The following is a 25,436-nucleotide window of genomic DNA, read 5'->3' as shown; positions in this document are numbered from 1 at the left end:
AAAGACTAAGATTGAAATCTATAAGTGGCTGCTCTGAATCCGATTCCTGTGTGTAGGCCTCGACCCACCGCCTGCAAGGACTACTGGTACCCGGGGACGACCGCTGTCCCTTGTGCACCATGATCCCTGCAGGCACCCTTTCACCTGCACGTGCATAAGAACAGAAAAGATGGAGTAGAATGTTTAGCTAAAATAAGCACACACATTTAGGTTGACGTAGCGTACAGAGACACTCATGTTGTGTGTTTTCCCACCGGCTACAGAGTTACTGGACTTAGGCCAGGGGTGTCCAGACGTTGCTCCAGGGTGGTGAAATCCATGACAGATTTTGACGGTCATGGGAGAAACATTTACGTTGAAACGGAGTCATACCACTGCTAGTAAATATGCTCCTGGACCAGCACTGGTCTCCGCTGGTCTCTGGCCTAGACTGGCCTCCACAGGAGTACGCATCTGCCCATTCACACATCATGTGTTCTCTGCACGAGTCCAAAACTTTAAAATATATATATATATATATATGTTATCAGTGTTTTTATAGAACGGCCTTAGGCCTGTGGCTTTGGCGCCAGGCATCCATCTGCCGCCTCGTCCGTGAGGCCTGACCACAGGCAATAATCGCTTCCATCGCTTGCATGCAAAGTTCATCCGAGTTTGTAAATTATCCACGACTTTTTTTCTGTCTTCCTCCGCCCCGGCCCCAACTGGTGAGAGCCTGGAGCCATCCTGTGGTCCCGTCTGACTGTGAGTTTAACTTTTCTCGCACTTGGAGGGGGCGAGGGGGAGGGGGGTGGCTGGACTCTTTCTGAGCTGCCACGCTCCCCCCTCGGTCCTCTTCTGTCCACTCATACAGCGCGCGCCAGCATTCACGTTAGAGCAGAGGTATTCAAACTTTTGGATGCCGAGACCCCCCCCTGTCAACATTTTGAGGCGCAAGAACCCCCTCCTGACAAAAATTTCTAAACCTGTAGGCAGGGCTACTAGAATTATGAGGCAAGTGAGGTCAAATTACCCGACAGGCTTGACTAAATTGTGTGGGAAGAAAATGTAAGTGATGTTATGTGATGCCGCGTATTTTGGGATAGCATTGCTTCATTATTTTGACATTTTTTACACACAGTAACACTGAGGAAAGATTTCACCCCACCATTACCCATTTATGACCAAAATACAGCAATTAACATCAGAAAGATTTCTAGTCAACCTTTGAGAAGGGCCTTCCACTCCGCAGGAATACGTGCTGCCACATTAGAAGCTCACCTGGCCCTGGCCAGGAGAGGCAGGGGTCCCTTAAAAACCTGGCGGTTTTGTGCAGATTTAAGCAGTTTACCCATGCAGCTTTCCTCTCACCCCCTCCCTTTCATCCCTCTCTCCTCTCCTAACCCCGGATCCTTCTCTGACTTTGCAGGCCATTTTCTTTCACCCCTTTTTACAACATCTGAACTCTCCCCATTCAACCTCTCACTTTAACAATGCACCTCATCTCTCTATAGCACCTTTCTGACAAACATTTCATTTTGTTATAGCGCTACTCACAGTTTACTCACACTCAGTTCTGTGATTTGCATGGTACACGTTCTTTGTAGCAGGCACATTAACCCTCTGCGGGAAACAACCTTTAAAACGCAACTTTTACAAAGCACTACCATTACAACGCAGTCATTACATCGCAACATCCCTTACATCGCATGCCATTACAACGCAACCATTACATCGCATGACACTACAACGCATACTATTACAGCGCATGTCATTACAACGCAGTCATTACAACGCATACCATTACAATGCATACCATTACAACACATAGTACCCTTACACTATCCAAAACTTACCCTACTGTTGCACCCCCTGGAGTTAGAATACACTTACCCAACTTTTGCACCCCCTGTAGTTAGAATAGTAATTTTTATCCCTATACTATCCAATACTTACCATCCATGCAATGCAATGGCATGCGTTGTAATGGTATGTGTTGTAAAGGTAGTATGTGTTGTAATGGAATGCGTTGTAAAGGTAGTTTTAGACAATTCGTTGTAATAATAATAATAATAATCCACATTTGTATGGCGCACAATCACCCGTTAGGGTCTCTAGGCGCTGGGGGCCGTCGGGAAGATTAAGCAAGCTATTGCCCAGAGTCACATGGTGCTGAGCTAACCTGCCGCCGGAGCCGGGGATCGAACCGTGATCCCCAGATTTCAGCGTCAGTCGCCCTGGCCGCGGCGCCACACCTCCTGGCATGCGTTGTAATGGAATGCGTTGTAAAGGATGTTGCGTTGTGAAAAATGCGTTGTAAAGGCATGCGTTGTAAAAGTATGCGTTGTAACGTCATACAACCGGGTAAGAGAAGTGACTACAGGGTGAGTGAGGTGGCATATGAATGTGGGTGCGGATGCAAGTTCAGAATGGGACGAATGAATGTATGATTACTGATGGGCTTGTTTGAGTGAGTTGCTTATTGAGCAGTGAGGGGGTCAGGTGAGTGAAGTGTCACATGTGTGCAGGATGAGTAGTGTACTCGTGTGACTGCAGGGTGAGGTATAGGGTGAACAGCACAAGTGCATTGTGAGTGCATTGTGATTACTGTGAGTGCAGGGTGAATGGTGTGAGTGCATGGTGATCGGTGTGAGTGCAGGGTGAGCGTGAAAGTGAAGGGCGGGAATGAGGAGCGAGTTGTCTGAATGCAGGGTGCATGTTCTTGACAGCAGCGTAGGGTTTAAGATCTAAGTTAAACTACTGCGGCATTAATCGAGGGTGGAGGAAATAAATAATGTGCCGATTCTGTAAAAAACTTACAGTCCTATGGTTAGGGTTGCCAGCAGATTATTTTGATGGCCCAGTCGGTACAAAAATAAGCAGACACCTAAAGCTGTATTTTAAGCACTTATCTGTGCATACTTCGAACAACAAATATAAATGGACAGCACTTTTAATTGTGTTCTAGGGCTACCTCAATGATCACTGACTGACAAAGAGAAAAAAGACAGAAAAGTCACATATCTAATGCATAGATACTTTTGTATTTAAAAGTCTATTGTGCTGGAGATGACTCCAGACACTGCCCAGCCGAGCCTAAAGCAGATCGAGTTACACTGCAGCAGCCCGGGCTGAGACACATGACGAGGGAGGAAGGGGGATGAAGCCCTTGGGCCTGGGAAGAAGTATGACTGTGAAGGCGCGACCCCCTTTGCATTGCTCCACGGCCCCCCTGGGGGTCGCGCCCCACAGTTTGAAGACCCCTGCGTTAGAGTGAGCGCCTAGTGTCAACCAGGAAGTGTCGAAGCACCAAGGTTAGCAGCTGGTGCGTGGGAGCCGAAGGCCACGGAGTGCGTGTAGTGGTAAAGCTGGGACTTTGGCAGAGAGCCTAATCCAGCCACAAACCTGCCAAAGCTAGAGACATCAGCCAATAGAGTGTACCCCTGCCAAAGCAAGAGACACCCATCAACAAACCACACCACCTGCCCAAGCAAGATACTATTGCCAGCAGACCATCCCACCAACACAAGTGAGGGTCAACCAGCAACAAGCCACACCACCTGCCAACCAACAGACCACCACTAACACCATCTGACCAAGCAAGATACTACTGTCAGTAGACCACACCACCAACACAAGTGAGGGTCAACCACCAACAAGCAACACCACCTGCCAAGCAACAGACAACCACTAACAAACCACACCACCTGCCCAAGCAAGGTACTACCGCCAGCAGACCACCCCACCAACACAAGTGAGGGTCAACCACCAACAAGCAACACCCCTGCCAAGCAATAGACAACCACTAACAAACCACACCACCTGACTATGCAATATACTACCACCAGTAGCCCACCCCTCCCACACAAGTGAGGAGCAACCACCAACAACCCAAACCACCTGCCAAGCTAAAGACAACCACGAACAAACCACACCATCTGACCCAGCAAGATACTACCACCAGTAGACCACACTACCAACACAAGTAAGGGGCAACCACCAACAAGCAACAGACAACCACTAACAAACCACACCACCTGCCCAAACAGGATACTACTGCCAGTAGACCACCCCTCCCACACAAGTGAGGGGCAACCACCAATAATCCACACTACCTGGCAAGCTAAAGACAACCACTAACAAACCACACCATCTGACTAAGCAAGATACTACCGCCACTAGACCACACCACCAACACAAGTGAGTGGCAACCACCAACAACCCACACAACCTGCCAAGCAACAAACAACCACAAACAACCCACGCCATCTGACCAAGCAAGGTACTACCGTCAGTAGACCACACCACCAACGAGAAAAGGGAACTATAGCAAGCATTCAATTTTTATATGCCATCTTGTTTTAGGTGAAAAAACATTTAGAACAGTAGCAACCTTATGCACAGGACTGAAAAGTCTAGACTATTGTACGATTATAAAAATATATATATATATATATATATATATATATATATATATATATATATATATATATAATATATTTTTTTATAACTTATTTTTCTTTCATTAGCAACAATGCATCAGGTTATTCAAACAATTATTTCATTGTACTTCATCGCATAAATACACATCAATTGACATACAACTAAAGAAAGAAAAACACATAACAGAGAACAAAAATGATATATTGAGGATATGGTCGATGTACTATTGAAGTAAGCAATGCGGTGGATGGAAGCTACGCGTGTTTCGGCAAAACTGCCTTTATCAGGGGACCGTCATTCGCAACAATATTTAAGAAAATAACATAAAAGGATTCTTGACACCCGTCCCTGTTCTGGAAGTATGTAGATAGGGCGGTGTAATAATGAAATGGATACGGATTCCGAAACGACTGGCGTGGACTGTGGAAAAGGATTCCTAGATGACCACTAACAAACCAAACCATCTGACTGAGCAAGAGACATCGACCAACACACCACACCACCTGCCCAAGTGTGTGACAGTCATCAAGAGATCACACCACCTTCTGAAGTGCTAGACAGCCACCAAAACAGAAAGTAAGAGAAAACCACCAGGAGTCTATTCCACCTGCACAAGTGAAAGACAAATACCAACAGACCACACTGCCAGTATAAGTGTGACTTAGTTACCAACATGCTACACCACCACTCCAAGCGAAAGTCAACCACCAGCGGACCACACCACTAGTTTCACTGATAAACAACTACCAAAGGACCACACCACTTGTCCAAGCAAGAAGCAACCACTGAAAAGCCATACCACCTGCCCTAGGGATAGTAAACCGCCAAGAGACCACGCCACTTGTCCAAGCAAGAAGCAACTACTGAAAGGCCATACCACCTGCCCCAGGGATAGTAAACCGCCCAGAGACCACACCACTTGTCCAAGCGAGAAGCAACCACTGAAAGGCCATACCACCTGCCCTAGGGATAGTAAACCGCCAAGAGACCACACCACTTGTCCAAGCGAGAAGCAACCACTGAAAGGCCATACCACCTGCCCTAGGGATAGTAAACCGCCCAGAGACCACACCACTTGTCCAAGCGAGAAGCAACCACTGAAAGGCCATACCACCTGCCCTAGGGATAGCAAACCGCCAAGAGACCACACCACTTGTCCAAGCGAGAAGCAACCACTGAAAGGCCATACCACCTGCCCTAGGGATAGTAAACCACCAAGAGACCACACCACTTGTCCAAGCAAGAAGCAACTACTGAAAGGCCATACCAAATGCCCTAGGGATAGTAAACCGCCAAGAGACCACACCACTTGTCCAAGCGAGAAGCAACTACTGAAAGGCCATACCACCTGCCCCAGGGATAGTAAACCGCCCAGAGACCACACCACTTGTCCAAGCGAGAAGCAACCACTGAAAGGCCATACCACTTGCCCTAGGGATAGTAAACCGCCAAGAGACCACACCACTTGTCCAAGCGAGAAGCAACCACTGAAAGGCCATACCACCTGCCCTCGGGATAGTAAACCGCCAAGAGACCACACCACTTGTCCAAGCGAGAAGCAACCACTGAAAGGCCATACCACCTGCCCTAGGGATAGTAAACCGCCCAGAGACCACACCACTTGTCCAAGCGAGAAGCAACCACTGACAGGCCATACCACCTGCCCTAGGGATAGTAAACCGCCAAGAGACCACACCACTTGTCCAAGCGAGAAGCAACCACTGAAAGGCCAATACCAAATGCCCTAGGGATAGTAAACCGCCAAGAGACCACACCACTTGTCCAAGCGAGAAGCAACCACTGAAAGGCCAATACCAAATGCCCTAGGGATAGCAAACCGCCAAGAGACCACACCACTTGTCCAAGCGAGAAGCAACCACTGAAAGGCCAATACCAAATGCCCTAGGGATAGTAAACCGCCAAGAGACCACACCACTTGTCCAAGCGAGAAGCAACTACTGAAAGGCCATGCCACCTGCCCTAGGGATAGTAAACCGCCCAGAGACCACACCACTTGTCCAAGCGAGAAGCAACCACTGAAAGGCCATACCACCTGCCCTAGGGATAGTAAACCGCCAAGAGACCACACCACTTGTCCAAGCGAGAAGCAACCACTGAAAGGCCAATACCAAATGCCCTAGGGATAGCAAACCGCCAAGAGACCACATCAATTGTCCAAGCGAGAAGCAACCACTGAAAGGCCAATACCAAATGCCCTAGGGATAGCAAACCGCCAAGAGACCACATCAATTGTCCAAGTGACAGACAGCCACCAGCAGACCACCCCCCCTTGCTGAAGTTAGATTCAATCACCAACAGATCACGTTGCTCAATCAAGTGATGTACAGCCTCCCCAGTCCGTGTCACTCCCCGAAATGGGCGAGACCATGTTAGGAGTTAAATAGCATGGCTTGTCCCAAAGCACTGACACTTTTTTTGGGAGTGGGGAGGTGAGGTCGGGGACAATGGTACTGGCTAAAGTGTGGGCAGGTAGGCCAGTCCGTGATTGCTTGTAGGCCGCAGTGAGCTAAACGAGGAAGGGTGTAGCTAAGCACTGACTACTCTCCCCGTCTCTTCTTCAGGTCCCTACTGCGGAAACATGAACCAGGCACCGGGGACTCTGCGAGTGAACTCCAGCGACGCCTCCGTGCTCTTCAGCAGCGGCACGCACCGCTCCGGCCGCGGGTTCCTGCTGTCCTACGCCGGCAGCCATCACCCAGGTAGGGACAGGAGGGGGCACGGCTACAGCGGATGAAGGCCTCAGCTAGGCCCCAGTTACTTGAATGACTGTTATTTGTTTTATTATTATTGTTATTAATGGTAATATTCTTGTTTATTATGAGTGGTTTCGTGCGCCTTTCGAAATGTGCCTCAAATTCAGGGAAACCGCGCTCGCGTTTGGGTGAGGGGCCGGCGAGTCTGGACACCGAGGTCTCCCGTGGTGAATCAGCGCCTCGCGGCCCCCTGTGGGCGTCCAGGAATCTGGCGCGTGGGTGGGATTCCGGGAACCGGGGACACTTGGGATCACAGCCACTCATTTCCTCCCAAACTAGATCTGTAATGAGAAGCAGCCGCTGTGCCTGGCGTCAGGCCCGCGGGGGCCAGCGCCTCAGAGAGGCGGTTAGTTACCCACTCAGTTTCTAAGCGCTGTAACAACAGCTGTTAAGATATGCCCAGCTCGGTGGGACACGTTATCGAACTTAAGATGAAAGGGTGAACCGGGCCCACTTCGGTTCAACATGTGACCAGTGAGTGTGAACAGAACTCTGCAGCAAGCGCATTAGCCTGCTGGGCTATCAGCCACCAATAGTGCCACCTGTTTCTTGTCTGTGCTGAGCCCTTTTTGGAATGCTTGGCTTTTTTCGGATTTCACCCTGCTTGTGCCAGATGTGAAATTCACGTGCTTAAAGGCACAGTGGAAGTCGCAAACATAATTCCCAGACTATATTTCAGCATCGTTTTAACCACGAAAATGTTGCTAAAAACACCAACAAATTAAGAAAAAAATATTGTTCAGCCCACGTTTTATTACCGGCAGTGTTCGAAGTGCGTAAAGAAAAATATGGGAAACTGTGATTAATTATTTCATTTATCATTCAGTCTTTCACCATTCCAGCCATCGACCATTCTATCCATCTGTTCAGAGCAATCATATATGTATCCATCCACCCATCATTTGACTTACCTAGCCATCAATAAAGTCTTTTATCCATCAATTGATCCTTTTGTTCATTCATCCATCAATCCTCTGATTTCAATTTACTTTGCAATCCATCCGTCCACTCAGATTTCGAATTTTCTCTGCCATCCTTTCACCCACCCATTTAGCCATCCTATCAGATTTCCATTTACTCTGCCATTCTTTACACCCACCTATTCATCCTATCAGATTTTCATTTGCTTTAGTCCTCCTTTCACCCACCCATCCTTCTCCGATTTCCATTTAATCTGCCACCCTTTCCTCTTCCCAACCAGCCATTCATCCATCCATTCGCCTAGATTTCCATTTAGTCTACCATCATTATACCCATCAAACCATGCTCTAAGATTTCCATTTAATCTGCCATTGTTTCACCCACCCATACATCCATCTTCTCCAATTTCCATTTACTCCGCCTTCCTTTTACATACTCATCTATCCTCTTAGTTTCCATTTACTCTGCCACCCTTTCACCTATCCATTCATCCACCCTTTCAGTTTTGTTTACCCTGCCATCCATCCATCCATTCATCCGGATTTCCATTTACTCTTCCATCCTTTCACCTATTCATGTACCCATTCTCTCAACCGCCGATCCCCCTATTATTTTGCCCACCCATCCTGTTACCCATCTATTCATCCTTTCACCTACCAATCTTTCTACCCATTCACCCATCCATCCTTTCACCCAAACAACCAACCCATCCTTTCACCCATTTATTATCCACTCACCCATCTATCCATCTTTCATATTTACAGCTTTAATCTTGAGCTTTTATCTGCCAGGCTGCAGACAAAAGAGGCCCCTTAAATACCCACCCCTGCTATAGCTGCTAAAGCAGAGGGGTTTACTGCGCCCTGGTCTGGAATCTGTAAGCCAAAATGAAAGGGGGTTTGGGGATCTTAATGGCATTAGTGGAAGAGACTCGCCCAAGATCAGGTCTGGTGTCCCCGAATAGCCAGGACTCCACTGCAGCAGTGCCTTTGACATCTTACAGCTTTGCTGTCCTTGACCTACATCCACTGAGCAGTGGTTAATGTGTGAAGTGCTGGGGCTCTCGTCAGGAGGCAGCTTGCACCAGTCCATTTCTAATGTTAGCCGCCTAAAACAGAACCAACTACTAACCATGAAAATGGGATTCGGATGTGGCATAATGGCCAGAGCTGCTGAGTGCTGAGCTGGAGAACCAGGTTTGAGTCTCTGCATCGACTCAACATCCTGTGATTCTGGCAAATCACTTAACCTCCCTGTAAATGAATGTGTCCTTAACTGGTGCTCATGAAAAGCTGGTGTTGATGATTAAGTGTCGGTGCTGAGCACTGGAAACCACCGGCTCAAATTAAGCACTGCGACAGAGTGCAGGGAACTGGGAGTTGTGGGCTTGGAGTTAAGCACCTGTTTTAGGATGCTCTCTGCGTTGCCACAGGTTGTCTCCTCACCAACATGGGTTTTGGGGACTGCTTGCTTAATTTGCACCAGTTGTCTTCCTGCGTTCCGCGGTGCTTCTCCAAAATGCAAAGAAAATAACCTAGCAGCGAAGCCAGATGAGAACGTGTCTTTGTGCTCTGTGTGTATCCTGCCAGTCAGAGGATCCACCAACTTAGTGTTCCAATGTTGCTAAAAATAACACATTTCTGAAACTGATTATGATACCTGGGGGCGTTCAGTTTGTGATATGTGCATTCTATGTAATCCGTATATTATTAAAATATGCATAACTGTGTTCTGCCGTTTCATTGCAGATCCGATATCCTGCCTGGAAAAAGGTGTGCACTACAGCAGCAAACAGGTCAGGTAAGTGGGTCGAGTGTGCCCTCTGCCCCCAGACTCTGAGGAGGTGCACTAATCTTCCCATCCCCGCCATGGTCACAAACCTTCTATTTCAAAGGCTGTTCATGCTGCCAGCAGACTAGGGAGTTCAACCAATATGTCAGAAACCCACTTTAGCAACCGCCTGGACACAACCTGGCACCAAAGCATAATAGTTGGCAAAGCGCTGTTCTCTCAGCGGCACCTCCCACTCCTTTACCCCCTACACACCAACATATATCTTTATACTGTACAGACAAAGCTAGATTAAACATACCACACCGTCATGCAAACAATATCACATCATAGCTATTTTGCCTGGATAGGGATGCAGGCTAGAAAACAATCAAGTATATAAAAAGTGTGATGGATGGAATGTTTGAACTAATCTCAGCCACTGGTAATAAATCAGCCTCATCCCAGTCCTTTGCACACCATGCCACCTCAGTATGGACCCAGCTATATGCAAATCAGTCTTGACCCTCCTCCAATGGGAACAGTCAAACCCGAACTGCCAAGCCAGGTCCTGCCTGAACTGATGTGGTCAGGTGTTGCAGAGTGGCAGCCCCTGACCTTGTAAAGGACCGACATGGAGCGCTGACCCCCCCCCCCCAACCTCCAACACCCCCTTTTGGCATAGACCACACACAACACTTTCGTTGGGATACATTTTGGGTTGGGGTCGTAAAAACCACGGCCTTATTTATTACACAACATAATAGAAGTATCACATATAAATGTGGGGGTGGGAGATGGGTGATGTGAGGGAGGGATGTCTTTATCAAGTAGCTGGAGAAGGACATTTATGAAGAAACCTTGTCATGTGCATAGTGACTGTATACTGCATTGAATCATTGCAAATGGAGAAGACTGTAGTTTATTGATGTATGTGAATTCCTGACACTGAAATGAAAATAAAAAAATAAGAAAAATAAAAAAAAGAAGTATCACATATAAAAAGCTTTCAACATCACTTTTACAAATCATACACAGAAACCCCATAGCACCCCATACAGTAATGTTTACAATTTGTAGGATGGCTACCCTTAGCGCAGACTCTAATACATAGCCATTGCTAACCCTTTTCTAGTCTTGTCCCTGCGTATCCTGAATTGAGCATTTAAGTGAGATCATGATTGGTCCACCTGTGAGGTCCACCCCGAGTGATCTTGCGCAGTGGGCCTGTCTTCCTGCCAGGTTACCTATCTCGGGCCCCCTACACCCTCAATACCATACCCCCCGCCAGTGCTGCTATCTTTGGAATCCATGCACCAGTGCAGGGATTGGCCGTAAAGGCCTTCAGGTGGCGTTCACCCCCACAACCCTCTCACCCTCTGGCCGACTTGCTGGAAGCACCCCCTGAAGGGACCTGAGAGACAGCTGTCCCCACCTATTTCAAGTAAAAAGGATGCCTTCTATGGACCATAAATGCTCCACTAATCATGACCACACTTGCAGACGAAGGACACAACCATAAGTACGACAAACACTGACTCCACTGCAGGAAAAAGAGATTAGATACAAATGAGCGTGAACCATACAGTACACAACCTTATCAACTTAAATCCTGCAAGCTGAAAAGGAAAAAACTTAGTAACCTGTAAAAGGAGAAACATTAGCATCAGCCAAAAAAATACTGCCTTAAGGGATGGTGGGCATGACAAAAAGGGATTAAATATGTCCAGTGGGGGCAACCAGCAGCTTTCTGGCTCCTGAGAGGCAAGCAGTGAAAGAGATCACTTCACCACTCCTCCGCCTCTTTTAAAGGGGCAAGGGTCCAGCACTAACCAGTTTTAAGGTGACCTGGAAGCGTTTAATCGCTTTCGGGTCACCACGCACCTAACGACCAATGCCTGCGCTGCTTGTAGGCTGGTGCCGGCTGCGTCATATGCCGCCTTCTACAGCCCCATGAGCTGGCACCGGCATTCTGCCGTACGCGCGGCGCCCCCTAGTCGAGGGCGCCTCAGCAAACACAAGCAACACAGTACCGGTTTCGCCCTTAACCCGTTGGCTGCTGCCGTCGGCCATTGGCCGACGGCAGCACTACCTCGCTGGTGCTGCCGTCGGCCAATGGCCGACGCGACCGCACCCGTTTTTTAAAACGGCCGCACTGCCTCAAAAAAGCGTAAGCAGCCAACAGGTTAAGAGGGCTCATCATTCAAGTTTGCCATGGGTGCAAAATAACGATGGACTGGGATACAGCCCGAGTAATGATTAGTGGTATAGATGAATTCAAGCGTTCCATCCATCACTCTTTTCATATTCTATGCTTCAGGGCTAGAAAACAATCCGCACAGACCGCGCAATGGACAACCAGCCCCCAAGTTCAATAAAAACCCAGCAAAATCCTTCAGCACCCATATCCATCCACCAACAAAGACATTACTGAGATGTTTAGCAGACTCAAATCAGATTACTTTTAAATTAGCTGGAGCGAAGTACTACTGAACTAGAAACGTAGCAAGTGTCTACTAACAACAATGGCGAGCAGTCTAACACAACCCAGCAATTGAGATCCCAGAACCAGTTGATGAGCGTGCCCAAATTGAGAAATCAATTAGTGCCCAACTAATGTCACAAGAAGCTAATGAAGTTGCATGAATACAAGAAACCTAATTTTGTATAATCACAATGTGATGTCATAACCTGTTATTTTAGATAGTTTCTATTTCTGTATCTTACACTTTTTCCAAGTGCTATGACGCTCTTGTTTATGCTGTCACCGACCCTTCTACTAAATGGAAGGCCCGAGTGTGCCATATACTACATACAAGATCACACCCTATGAAGCTTTACATCAGGGCAAACATGGCCGATCAAGCTCTCGCAATATGTTTTTCTGCTTCTGGAATAGCAACAGGGCACTTTGTAGATGTAAAATACTGAATGTAGTTTGGGCCACGTCGACCTGCTCCATTCCGTATCCCATATACAGCACAGCAGTATCCATGCACTCCGCCAGCTGCTTTTTGCAAAAATACATCTTACGTGAGGTGAGCTCACATTTTGGGGAAAACGTGTTTGCTGTATTTCCTAATGTGCACGCTGCAAACATAACACAAAATAAGAATGTGCCCATTTTTTACATAAGTACAAAGCTTTATGTAATAGCAGAGATGGCGGCTCGCAAGGGAAAGAGGGCATCTCTGAATAGGGAGAAGAGGCTGGGGCAGATACAGTCAGGCGCGAGGCAGAAGCATGTAAAGAGTTAGCACTGTGCCTGCACTGTTAACAATACTGTAAACAAGACTGGAGGTAATGACACTGTAAACAAGATTGGAGGTAAAAACACAGTTAACAAGACTGGAGGTAATGACACTGTAAACAAGATTGGAGGTAACAACACAGTAAACAAGACTAGAGGTAATGACATAGCAAACACGACTGGAGGTAATGACACTGTAAACAAGACTGGAGATAACAACACAGTAAACAAGACTGGAGGTAACAACACAGTAAACAAGACTGGAGGTAATGACACTGTAAACAAGATTGGAGGTAAAAACACAGTTAACAAGACTGGATGTAATGACACTGTAAACAAGATTGGAGGTAAGAACACAGTAAACAAGACTGGAGGTAATGACATAGCAAACACGACTGGAGGTAATGACACTGTAAACAAGACTGGAGATAACAACACAGTAAACAAGACTGGAGGTAATGACACTGTAAACAAGATTGGAGGTAATGACACTATAAACAAAGCCTGGAGGTAAACTGTAAAGTTGAATTCCTTAAACTGCACTGGGTGTACAACATAATCACTGGCTGTAAATTGTAATCACTGTCAACAATATCTAGTGTACACTGTGAAGGCACACATTGTACATTGTAAACAATGAAAGGAAACTGTAAGCACTGATGGAACACTGGGCTTTCACAGCAAACCACACCACGTGTACACTGGAAACGTGTACTCTGGAAACAAAACTAGGTTCCACTGAATGCAACTCCAGGTATACGGTGTAAACAACACAGGGTGTACTTTGTAAACACTGGGCATAAAGTTTAGGCACAGAGTGTCAACTGTTCACAACACTGGATGTATGCTGTAAACAAAACTGGGTGTACCCTCTAAGCAACACTGGGCATATGCAGTAAACATTGGGGCAACACTGCAAACAATACTGGACGTACACTGCACACTGTAAATTGTGTAATAGGGGCGGTTCATCATGAACAAGAGTGGTGGAACAAGGTAAAGTGCACTGGGTTTCTAGTGCGAATTAGACTTGGTGTACCCTGTAAACAATACCTGTTATGCACTTTGAAACACTGGTAAGCACTGTAAACAAACATTGGTAAGCACTGTAAACATACCGCTATGTAAGTGATAAAAACGAGACTATAAGTGTCCTATACACTAGATGGTATGTGTATAAATGTAAACCATAGAGGGCGGACACGTAAAAACACCAAGGATACAGTGAAAATAACGCTGTGCTGTTTTAACCAAAGCACAAGGGGCCCAAACAAGTAAGAGATGGGTTTTAAAAGTAATAGTAAATTGCGCACTGACGTTTTGAGACCTGCTACTGGTTTTGCAGTCCAACCTAAGCACTGATGTGTCTCCTCGCAAATTCTTCAGTCACAGAATGACCTTGCTAATGAATATTATTTAGACAGGCCACTATGTACAACCTCTGTGATTGGCTACGAACACAGGGATGAGGGCCTGCAAAGAACAGCTGACCAAATGCCATTCCTTTCTATTTCCAAACAGGAAACTTTGTGGGTTTTTTTAAATAATGCAAGTTGCTTTAAGAAATCAGTGCTGCTTTAGAGAAGAAAAAAATAGCTGTTGGTACCTTGGATTGGACCACTGCTTGCTGACCATCTGGCTGCAGACAAAATTCATAGTGTGGACGGTGTCCCCCAGCGGACACCTTCCTCCTTGTGAATCAGTTACCGCCTCCTTCAAGGTGTTGGTTACTGATCAGTGGTTAATGACTGCAGTTGTGGACGCAAACCATTCATACATTCCTTTGTGACTGCAATTTGGAAAGGTGTCCATTTCATAACCCCTCCTAACTGCGATTGGGGTTGGATCACAAAACTCATTTTGCGAGCTGGAAGACCTTTCAAGACTTGCAAAATGGGACCAGCACTTAGAAACAAAATCTATGTTGCTGTTGCACATTCTGTGATTTTTACGAATGGCAGAATGTGTAACGGCAAAAGGGCCTTTGGCGACAGGCCCGCAGCGTGCAATAAAAATACTGTGTACAGTGTAAAGAAAACAATAAATGTGCAGTGTAAATAAAACTGGGTGTAGACTGCATATAAGTTGGTCTAAACCCGGCAAAGTAAACAGCTCTAGGTGTAGGCTAACAGAAAAAAAACTGAAAGCGTGACATGTAAAGAAAACTGGGTTTACGCTGCCAAGGTGCTGGCGGAACTACAACCCGATAAACTATCCTAGATTGGCAGTATAAATCTATTGTAGGCACACTGTTCGACACTTAACTCTGTGGATGTTACTCTAATTGCACCTTGAATACACTTTTTAGTGGTGAAGGGGAGTGCAGTGAGCACGGTGATTAGTGTTACTCAGGTGCTGCTTGGCGCTACACTGCTTCACGTGTGTGCTTTATGCTGGAAAGCACTATATTTAAATGAAATGAATACCAGCATAAAGCGCACAGCTACCTACTGTCCCGGCGCTGGGGGCCGTTGGGAAGATTAAGCAAGCGATTGCCCAGAGTCACATGGTGCTGGGCTAATCTGTCCCCGGAACCGGGGATGAACCATGCACCCTGTGGTCCGGAGTCAGGCACCCTGGCCGCTGCGCCACACCTTCCATTTACAACTCTGAGACTCTTCGGCTCTGCCACACATAGGAGATGCTGTTTGCAGACAGTCTACTAAATCTGCAGGGATTGCACTGCAACCACACTACAGGCGAGCATGCAGCGGCGGGCGCAGCGCTCCGTGCACGCGCACTGTGCCCTAGTGCAGTGGCTGAGAACCTAATGCAGTGTCGCTTCTCCGTGTCTTACAGTGTCTACTGCCCCGCGGGCTGCAAGGAGATCGCCGGCGACATCTGGGGGCAGGTGGCCCAGGGCTACCGAGATGTGAGTACCAATGTCTCGCCCTTTCTGCCCCCTTCATGACTGAACTTTTTGTGGGTGAAGGCTCGTGAATGAGCCTGGTGTGACTGACCACTTGTTGCGCGACTGTCCGTGGACAGTCCTCTGGCTGGAGCCATTGGAGTTGGCAGTGTGTTCGGCATGTGTGTGGGGGAGACGAAAACTATGAAATAATCCACTCCATGTCCATCGCGCCATATTTAACTCGAGCCTTTTTAGGCCTCTGCGTGCCAGACTCCCCTCGAGCCCTGCGTGTCCTTCACCCTGTCCCCTCGAGACATGTCCCCCGAACCCTGTGTATGCCACTGCCCCCTAAGACCTGTCCTTTTCTAGCTCTGTGTATTACACCTCCCACTCAAGACTTGGCGCTCTGTCTATCACACCCCCTCCCCTCACTCCGTCTTGCAGGCCCTTTGTATCCAATTCTCCTCTCCGGTTTTGTCAGGCACTTTGTATCCAATTCTTCACAGTTTCAGTCACTCTGGCCCTGGGTATACTGTGCCCCTCTCAGGCCCCAATCCTCGGGTGATGTGGATGCCCACCTCCCTCTCAGGGCTGTCCCTCTTGAGGAGTATACCACCCCCTCTTCAATCCCTCCCAAGTCCCTTCCTCTCTCAGACCCCTATGTATCCATCTTTGGTTGCACGGACTGTAACCTTGGACCCGGGTTTCTCTCTGACTCTCTCCCCTGTCTGGCCTTGCCCCACTCTTCCGGGGGACCCCCCCCCCCCCTTCCGGCGTGCCCCTCTGATCCTGTGTATCTCACCCCCATCTCGGAGCCTGTCCTTCCGGTTTGGTATTGCCCTTTTCTGAGGTCTTTCCCTTTGGCCCTCTGTCGCCCCCTCCTCGCTCAGGGCTTGACCCCTGGCTCCTCGTTATTGCGGATAATGTCACTATTGTACCCTGTGCCTTGTTCTTTCCCGGGAGAAGTGCCGGATGCTTGGGGTCCGGGGCTCCTCCGGGGCATCTCGTGAGATGGAGAGACACCAACAAATGCGACCAGGCCACAGTTGGTGAGATCGCGGGGCTGGTATACACTGAGAGGGTTCAGGTTTCATCACTGTAAACAATGGGTCAAGGGATCTTAGTAAAGCGATTGAGCCTAATATAGCCTCCGCGGTCTGGGAGGACCACTTTGGGGCTCTTTACCAAGACACTAGTTCCTGCCCGGCTGCAGAGCTGCAACTGCCCTTGGGTATTCAGGAGCCTGGAATGGATCTATCCCTGGGGGAAGTGAAGCTCGCCCTAGAACGCTTAGCAGTGGGGAAGGCGCCAGGCTTGGATAGGTTACCCGGGGATCTATTTAGGCACCATCCGGACATCTGGGGCCCATACCTTCTTATTCTTTTTAATGCTATTCTTGGAGGTATGGCGATTCCTGAGTCGTGGTTGGGGGCAGAGATCGTGCCCATCCATAAGAAGGGTTCTACTCTGCTCCCTTCCAACTACAGGCCCATAAGTCTTATAGATGTGCCCCAGAAGGTCTTTGCGCGCCTCATCTTGGATCATCTCCTGGACTGGGTCGAGGACAATGACATCATGAGCCCCCTTCAGGCTGGCTTCAGGAAGAACACGTCGACCATGGACCAAATCTTTCGCCTCCTTCTCCTGTATTGGAAGACGGTCACCCTAGAGGGAGGTCGACTGTACATGGTCTTCGTGGACCTGAGGTCAGCCTTCGACCTGGTCCCAAGGGGGAAGTTGTGGGAGGTTCTTCAGAAGCTAGGAGTTCCCCCCCACCTCCTCAGAATCATCATTAGGCTGCACAAGAACAACTTTGCGGTAGTGAGGTGTGGGAGGGATGGCAAGCCCTCGGGTAAATTCCCAGTCCACCGAGGTGTCAGACAGGGCTGCGTTCTGGCCCCGACACTGTTCTGCCTGTACATCAACAGTGTCATCCAACACCTTGACGCTGTTGGGGACAATGATGCCCCGGTTTTGGCAGGAAGGAGGGTTCCGGCAATAATGTTTGCCGATGATACCCTCCTACTTTCCAAATCCCCCATGGGGATCCAGAGGATTGTGGATGGTTTTGGCCACTTCTGTCGACAACATGGGTTGGAGGTGAACACGGATAAAACCAAGTTCATGATCTTCAACCCCCCTTCCAAAACCAGACCCAATCCAAAATTGGGGGGAACTAGCCTTGAAAGGGTCTCCACTTTTATATATCTGGGGGTTTCCCTACAAGAAAATCTGACATGGGACTCTCAGGTAGCAAGATCCAGGTTGAAACTTTCCCAGCTAACGGGCGCACTCCTCAGGGTGTCCAATAGATCTACTTTTAAACCTGTTAGCCCGGCTCTGGAAATGTACAGGACCCAGGCGAAGGCAGCTGCCTTGTATGGCAGTGAGCTGTGGGGTCACAAAGCTGGGAAGGCTATGGTAGGGGTGGAAAACTGTTTCTTTAGACGCTTACTTGCTCTCCCGCAGGGCACACCACTCCTCCCTCTAAGACTCGACCTGGGCATTCCGTCGATTACAGAGGACCTACGGTCGAAACCTATGAAGTTTTGGCACCGGGTATGGACCACCGAGGAGCTGCACCACTATAGGCAGGACCTTATACACATCATGAGGCTGGACGTTAATGGTAAGATTCCTTGGCTGGCATACATTAAGTCGGAATGCTCTAGCCTGAAACTGCCTGACCTTTGGGACGATCCTGCTCAGGGCTGTAGAAGGATTTCACGCAAATCCCTCGCACAACTTTACAAGAATGAAAGCCTTGCTGGTATGGCCAATGCATATGACAGCGGAACCCTGACGGGGCGTTTTTTAGCATCCAAAAATTCGTATGCCTTTGAACCTTTTATGGATTTTATTTACCCGCTTCTGGCGAGGAAATTGTTCCTGCAATGGAGGTTTGGCACGCTCCCTACTAAAGTTTTTACCTACAAATGGGCGTCAGGGGGCGACAAGCTCTGTCCATGCTGCAAAGCTAGGGATGAAGACGATCTGCACATAATGTTCTGTTGTTATGTCTATCGGAGCCCGAGGAGGCGCTGGCTAGCCCCACTATGCCGGAACCTGGGCTTCAGGAACTATTTACAGGCTTACAGGGTTCTGAAAACTAACACCCTGGGCCACATTGTGTTTGCGGTTTCTAAATTCCTAATGGCAGCATGGCTAATAAGGAAGAAAATGTTAGGTTAACTTATTTTACCTTGTACTTTCTAAACATTGCAGGCCCAGTTGGTTTTATTGTATATATTGTGTTTTATCTATATGTATTTTTACTGCTTCTTTTATGGCCCATGTGGCCGAAATAAAGAATTTTTGGATTGGATTGGTAAATGAAGCCAAAACTCACCCAGCTCTATAACATAAACCATATGTAAGGCAATCACCAGCTGTTTCTTGGCACTTTAAGTATGCATCATTAAATGAATCATTTCCTAAATCGGAAAAGGGTGATATACTGAGTCAGCCAGGAAGGACTCAACCCACTGAGCTATCTTTGCCTCCCCAGTGCAGGCAGCTGAGATCCAGTGTAACTTAGAGCGCTCGAAGGCCGAGGGGTCTTTCTCAAGTCCATCGAGTTATCTAACCATTAGCCTGCTATGCCCGGGGAACTGACAGCAAGATAATCCACGCATGCGCAGGAGCGGTCTGCGGGTCGCAAATTTAATAGCCAATGAAAAGAGCTGGGATTTCTCCATTCTAATACTCCGTGTCACGCGCACACAAGTGGAACACGTGCAATAAAAGCTTTTTTTCAAGCATTAATTCCACCTCGTTGCTCACAGAATGAGCACTGGAGGAATATTATATCTTTAAGGTGCCGTAGGTAAGTTGTATGGCGGAGGAAATGCAGTGCTCGCCTGTTTAGCGTTAAAAGTAGGATCGTGGGGCTGTTTCGTGGGGGCACCGTGCATAAGTAAATGAAACCCCCAGCTCGTGCCAGATACGTTTCAGAAGCAGGGTGAATGCTTACACTTTTTGAACTTGAACTTGACTTGCTTACACTTTGTAGTTTCTGGATATTTACTCGCCTCATGCATTAAGTCCCCAACCCTGGAAACACACAGATTTGCTCCTGTACTTTTCCATTAATCACCCCCCTATTTAATAGGAGCAGGCATGCGGTTCCCAGAAAATAAATATATCACCATGGAGAAAAAAAAAATAAGAATTTACCATCATTACCTTTTTTTGGGGCAGATTTATGTAGCACAAACTCGACCCGAAGGTATTGGAGCGCTTTACATGAGCACCATGTAACAGACAGACACATTCATTTTTGAGTGATTTGCCCAGAATCACAGGATGTTTAGCCGATGCCGAGACTCGAGCCTGGTTCTCCAGCTCCAGAGTCGGCAGCTCTGGCCGTTGGGCCACACCCTCTCCACCAGCCTTTCCTGCCTGACGTTCTAGTAGTGTCTGTCCCTTGATTGTTACTTATAACCTCTTTTTCACAAGAGTACATTCAACCCTCCCAGTCTCAGCAGCGAGGCCACAGATTTAATAAACGTTGAGTCTGACCTTGCCTCACGCCCCTGACTCCCTCCAGCTGGCTCGAAGCAGGCTGAGGACTGGGATCCTATTTCCCTGCTGTCAATTAAGCGTTTTTCCTGAGCACCAAAGTCACACCCATATTTCCTCTACCGCTCCGAGGCGAACCATTTTATAGTGTCCACCTAACATTAGATCTCGTTGACTCCTCCACTCCCGCTATGTTGTGAGCATTTGTATAGCGCCTTCTATCATTAATATTTCGCTGAAACGCTTAAGTGAAACAGTTGAAGTGAAGAGCGACTGTGGCCGGGCCCTGGGCCGTGCGTTGTCCTGAAGCAGGGCTGTGGAAGGAGGCAGAGTGAGTGATGGCGCTTAAGATGCTGGCGTTGCTTCAAGGGCTTTGCTTCGTGGCGCTTTCCTCTCTCTTGTTTATTCTACCCATTCCTGTTTCTCTCCAGACTTCTGTGATCTGCAAGGCTGCCGTCCACGCGGGAGCCATATCGGATGACGTAGGGGGGCAGGTGACGTTCGTTCGGGAGAAGGGCGTCACTCTCTACGAAGCTGCCGCAGCCAATGGACTCCAGTCGAAAACGTGAGCTGACATCTGTTTGTTGCGAGAGGGCAGGGCTTTGGGGGTCTACACCGATTCCATTCACCCCCATGTCAGTGTTTTACTGACAGGACATGGCTGGTGTTTTTATGTCCAGGCCGATAAAAACAATAGAAAATCAGCAATTCCTCCTTGAAAGATAAATTAAACAAGCATTGGAAATGCAACAGGTCTCGCATTTGCTTGAATTTGAGCTATTGGTGTTGTAAATGACAATTATTCTACCCATGTGTTATGGAGTGTATGTCTGTGATGTTTAGTGGAATTATGTGGTTTGGATTGAAATTAGTTGTGGAATTATAAGCCGTGGAATTGTGTGGTGTGCTACTTGTGTAGTGAAATTATGTGGCATGGTGTGCAGTGGAAATATGTGGATAGTAAATATGTGTTATTGAGTGTATTGGAATTATATGGAGCGGGATTGTGTGTTATGGAGTGTAATTATGTGGAATGGTATTTTGTGTTGTGGTGCGGTATGTAGTGGAGTTTAATTGTGTGGTGTGCTGTTGAACTTTGTGGCATGATTTGGAATTGTGTGGTGTGGCGTGGAATGGATTAATGTGGTGTGTTGTATAATTGTGTTAAGATGAAATATGTGGTTTGGTGACAAATTATGTGGTGAGTGGAGAACAGAAAGAGGGATCACATGAATGGGACACATATCAGGGACACAGTTGAAAATAGATGTGATTTAAGAAAAATGTTTCCGCATGTTAAAGAAATATACTTATTTGACTTTTGAAGAGTTTGCAATATTTTAAATGGTCGTGTTACATAATTTACATGGCAATCATTTTCAGGGCTCAGCTCTGTGCATCTGCGTTTGTAAACCCCTCCCTTGACACAAATGGACCAAAGCTCAACAACCGTTTAATTATGGGGGTACGAGAAGAGGATGAGCCTCGAGGCATAGCGTGAAGGGGAGGCAGCCTTGAGAGCGACAAGTAGGAGAAGACTGGAGTGATGGGAAGAGGGGCCAGAGAGACAGAGAAGGACAAGGCAAACCAGCAGACTTGTGTTTTTTGTTGCAAATGTGTGCATGGTTAGGAAGTTGAGCGCTTGCTGGTGGCAATTAGGATAGTCTAACGTGGAAGGGTTCAAATCCAGGAATTATGTTCCCCGCTCCCGTGCTACTCATGTTCACATGTTCATACTTATCGTATTAGTATAAAAAAGAGGGTAATTACACCTTCAATTGAGAGTGCCTAGAATCGTCAGATGTGGGGTATGAAGAGCTAAACAACAAGTTTTGAAGTAAAGCTTCCTCGTCGCCCACTTCCCTCTCACACTAAACTGAGAAGAGCTCTGAGTTTCTAGAATGCCATTTTCCTCCCCACTGACCTACTGTTTTGTGAGATCACAAACATGACACCAGTATTGTTAGCCCGACCAGTGTTCTTTAGTCAAAGCAGTGTTTTGTTGCAGCTGCAGGCAACAAGCATAGCATATAAAACAATCGAAAAAACTCAAGAGTGAACCTGTCGGTGTCCGGTCCACAGAGACTGTCCGCTGATGATATAACATTTACTCCTCTTTAGCGTCTGAGCATTTATTACATAAAATATCCACTCTGACTGCCTGCATGTTTATTCGTTTACTTAGAAAAGCATGGAATTTAAGTTTCTGGTGTCCTTTAATTGCTAGCTGGAGGCGGCCATTATAATTATTAGTCTATAGGAAGTAAAGGGGTGAAGTGGCAATCAGAGGGCTAGGCGCCTTTGTACCAGCGAACAATGACGTCGAGAGCTGCTCTGTCTCAGCCTCTGGGAGGGCTGCTTGCTCGGCGAGTTTAGTGGCGCAGATTGCAGGAACAGTCTCTCTCTGAAGCATCTAATAAGTCAGGGTTGGGGGAGGGGGGAGTGCATAGCTGTGTCTGCGATGCCAGCTACGGCAAAAAAGTGATTAACAAAAGATTGCTTTGAAACTGTAAATATAACGTAGAGTAGAGTTACATGTAAAAGGGGCTGTGCTCATGGGAGGTAACAACAGAAGAGAGGGAGGTATTAAACAGAAAAAAGAAGGAACTACTAACAAAATAAACCAATTAAATAAAAAAATCCGAAAGATGCTGCAAGGAGCCAATGAAATGTATGGGTGGAGCTTAATGCCCATATGCTGAATACAGCCTGTCTCGAAGAGACAGCGCAAGCGCTGCCTAGGGGAGACCTAAAAATGCAGACAGACATAGAAATCGCTTCAGAAGGACCATCAAGCTACCTAAACTAGTGTTAAATGATTGCAAAGACACAAGCGTTGCAAAGCCAGAGGTCTCAACTGGGAGACCGATTGGCTTTCGCAAGGACGCATCAGTGCCTCATTTTCTAGGCGGGTGCAGGCATTCAGCATGCATGCATGCATGTGTCTATAAAATGACACAAGGGTTTTTTTCTTTGTATTTACGGATCCGAGATGGATCGCAAACTAAAACAAGCATTGGCCGCGCGGCAGTAAAGCTGCGCGGCTGTGAAAGGAGATCTGCAATTTTTAAAAAAGAGCACGCCTCGCGCGGCGGGAGGGGGCCTGCAGCGATTCCATCGCGCGAGCATGACCATATGGCGCGGCGTGCTCCAGAGAGGAAATCGCCAAGATGTGCACGTGTTGCATTGCTTGCAATGCAATATGTGCACGTTTTTGCCCCCAAAGCTGTGGCGATGGCTACAGGTCTCTCCTATGCAACGCATGCGCGTTGCGTAGGCGAAACCTCAAAAATAATAGTGCAAAATTGCTTTTTACAACATAGCGCTAAAGCACTTTAAAACAAATTAAAGTGGATGAGCATAGTGGGGGGAGGGTAAGAGAAGCAACCCGGCGTGCTGGGAACAAGTAACACAAGCGAGAGGACACAGACACAAAGGGAGAAGCAGGTGCAAAAGAGCAATGTGGAGGGGGAGTACACATTAGGGTAGAGAAGTTCATGAGGGAGATGGCTGGAAAACCCATGCACACTCATGGAGCATAAAGCAGGCACTGAAAGTGAAGGTAAAGTGGCTATGTTCCATGAGCGGGACTAACCTAAGATGGACAGGCTGAAACCAGGAACGTCTTCAAATAGAAAGGAAGGAAATAAGAGCTACAGTTAAGCAAGCCAATGGTAATCCATGGATTGTTGTAACCCCTGTAACTTCCTGGTAAGTCCACACTATGTCTTTCACAGCCATACATCTGCGCTGTCTGTTAAGCTCGATCATGTCATGTTAAGCTAAGAATACAGAGGATTTTACCCAAAGGAAAGACTGAGAGGAGACTTGGGCCCTGATGTACAAAGGTAGTGTTGCAAAGTAGTTTTTTCTTGCAAATTTTTCGACCAAATCGTTATGTAGAGGTGCAAATGATGTACTAATCAGACAAAGCGCAAAATGCCCTTTCGCAGGCAATCTCAAAAACACAGTTTTCGACTCTCTCTGCCAATAGCTACAGATGGCAGAATGAGGCCTGTGAGAGACAGAAGACCTCCATTCCTGCCTATACTTTCACTCTTAAAGGGGCAGAGCTGCTTAAAGTAACATTCTGTGAATGGCATTAGAGAGAACCTGCAACAATCCCCTGGAATGCGGCCTGCTACCCACAATGCCGGCAGCCACCATTCACAGTTTGGTAGCTGCTTTTGGTACAGCTTCCACTTTCTGAACGTCTTACCACGCCTCTTCTGGGAGTAGGTATCTGACTGAATATTGGCGACCACAACCTAAACTGCAAAACGTTAATGCTTTGCATAGTGAATTGCAAAAGAGGGGAGATGCCCACTATGCACACCCTTTCCTCTGCAATTCATTATGGCTCGCAAATTGAATTTTGGAAGACAGAACTAACGTTTACGATTTGCAGTGTGCCTTTTGTGCATTGTGAGACATATTTTTCCAGTCACTGTACTTTTGTAGATTCTGAAATGCCATTCAGCATCAGAAATTGCAGGTGTACACTTAGCATTATCTGCATAGTGTATTGCTTTCATAATTGATCCCGTAAAATTACGTAAATTGTTCCCTAAATAGATACATTTTTTGAATGGTTAAGATAAAATATAACTAATGCCCTTTGCTTACTAGCATTACAGTTTTAATCTTACTTTAGTGTCTCGGGTGTCTTTCTGCACGTTGATGGTGCATTTGTTTGAGTTGGTGTTTGATGTAAACATACCAATCTTTAGGTTGAGTTTTTAGCTCCATGTGTTGTTAGTCTAGGGATTGCCTTGGCATCATTTTCTGCACGTCTGGCAGTGTCTCTTGTCAATGTTGAGAAGAGTATGCAGGTAGGCGATGCATGGGTGATTGTGACTGAAAGGCTCTCCACTTTTGGACACAAGCCACAAAGAACTCTTACTGTTGCAGTGGAGAAACTCAAACA

The 25,436-nt window shown here is 47.2% G+C and overlaps 1 protein-coding gene across 1 annotated transcript in view; it reads left to right on the top strand.

Annotated features, from left to right (window-relative positions):
* The window catches only part of LOC144823759 (discoidin, CUB and LCCL domain-containing protein 1-like), a 260,003-nt gene that overhangs the window by 102,414 nt on the left and 132,153 nt on the right, over window positions 1-25,436 (top strand). The window contains exons 3-6 of the mRNA XM_078682569.1: window positions 7,005-7,142; window positions 9,866-9,917; window positions 15,937-16,009; window positions 20,941-21,074. Of these exons, the coding sequence (XP_078538695.1) occupies window positions 7,005-7,142; window positions 9,866-9,917; window positions 15,937-16,009; window positions 20,941-21,074 (397 nt within the window). The remainder of the gene's footprint in view (window positions 1-7,004; window positions 7,143-9,865; window positions 9,918-15,936; window positions 16,010-20,940; window positions 21,075-25,436) is intronic.

The sequence above is a fragment of the Lissotriton helveticus genome, chromosome 3_1 (assembly GCF_964261635.1).
Source record: "Lissotriton helveticus chromosome 3_1, aLisHel1.1, whole genome shotgun sequence".
In the NCBI taxonomy this organism is placed as follows: Eukaryota; Metazoa; Chordata; class Amphibia; order Caudata; family Salamandridae; genus Lissotriton; species Lissotriton helveticus.
The sequence above is the reverse complement of the archived record's forward strand: the minus strand, read 5'-3'. Positions and strand labels throughout refer to the sequence as shown.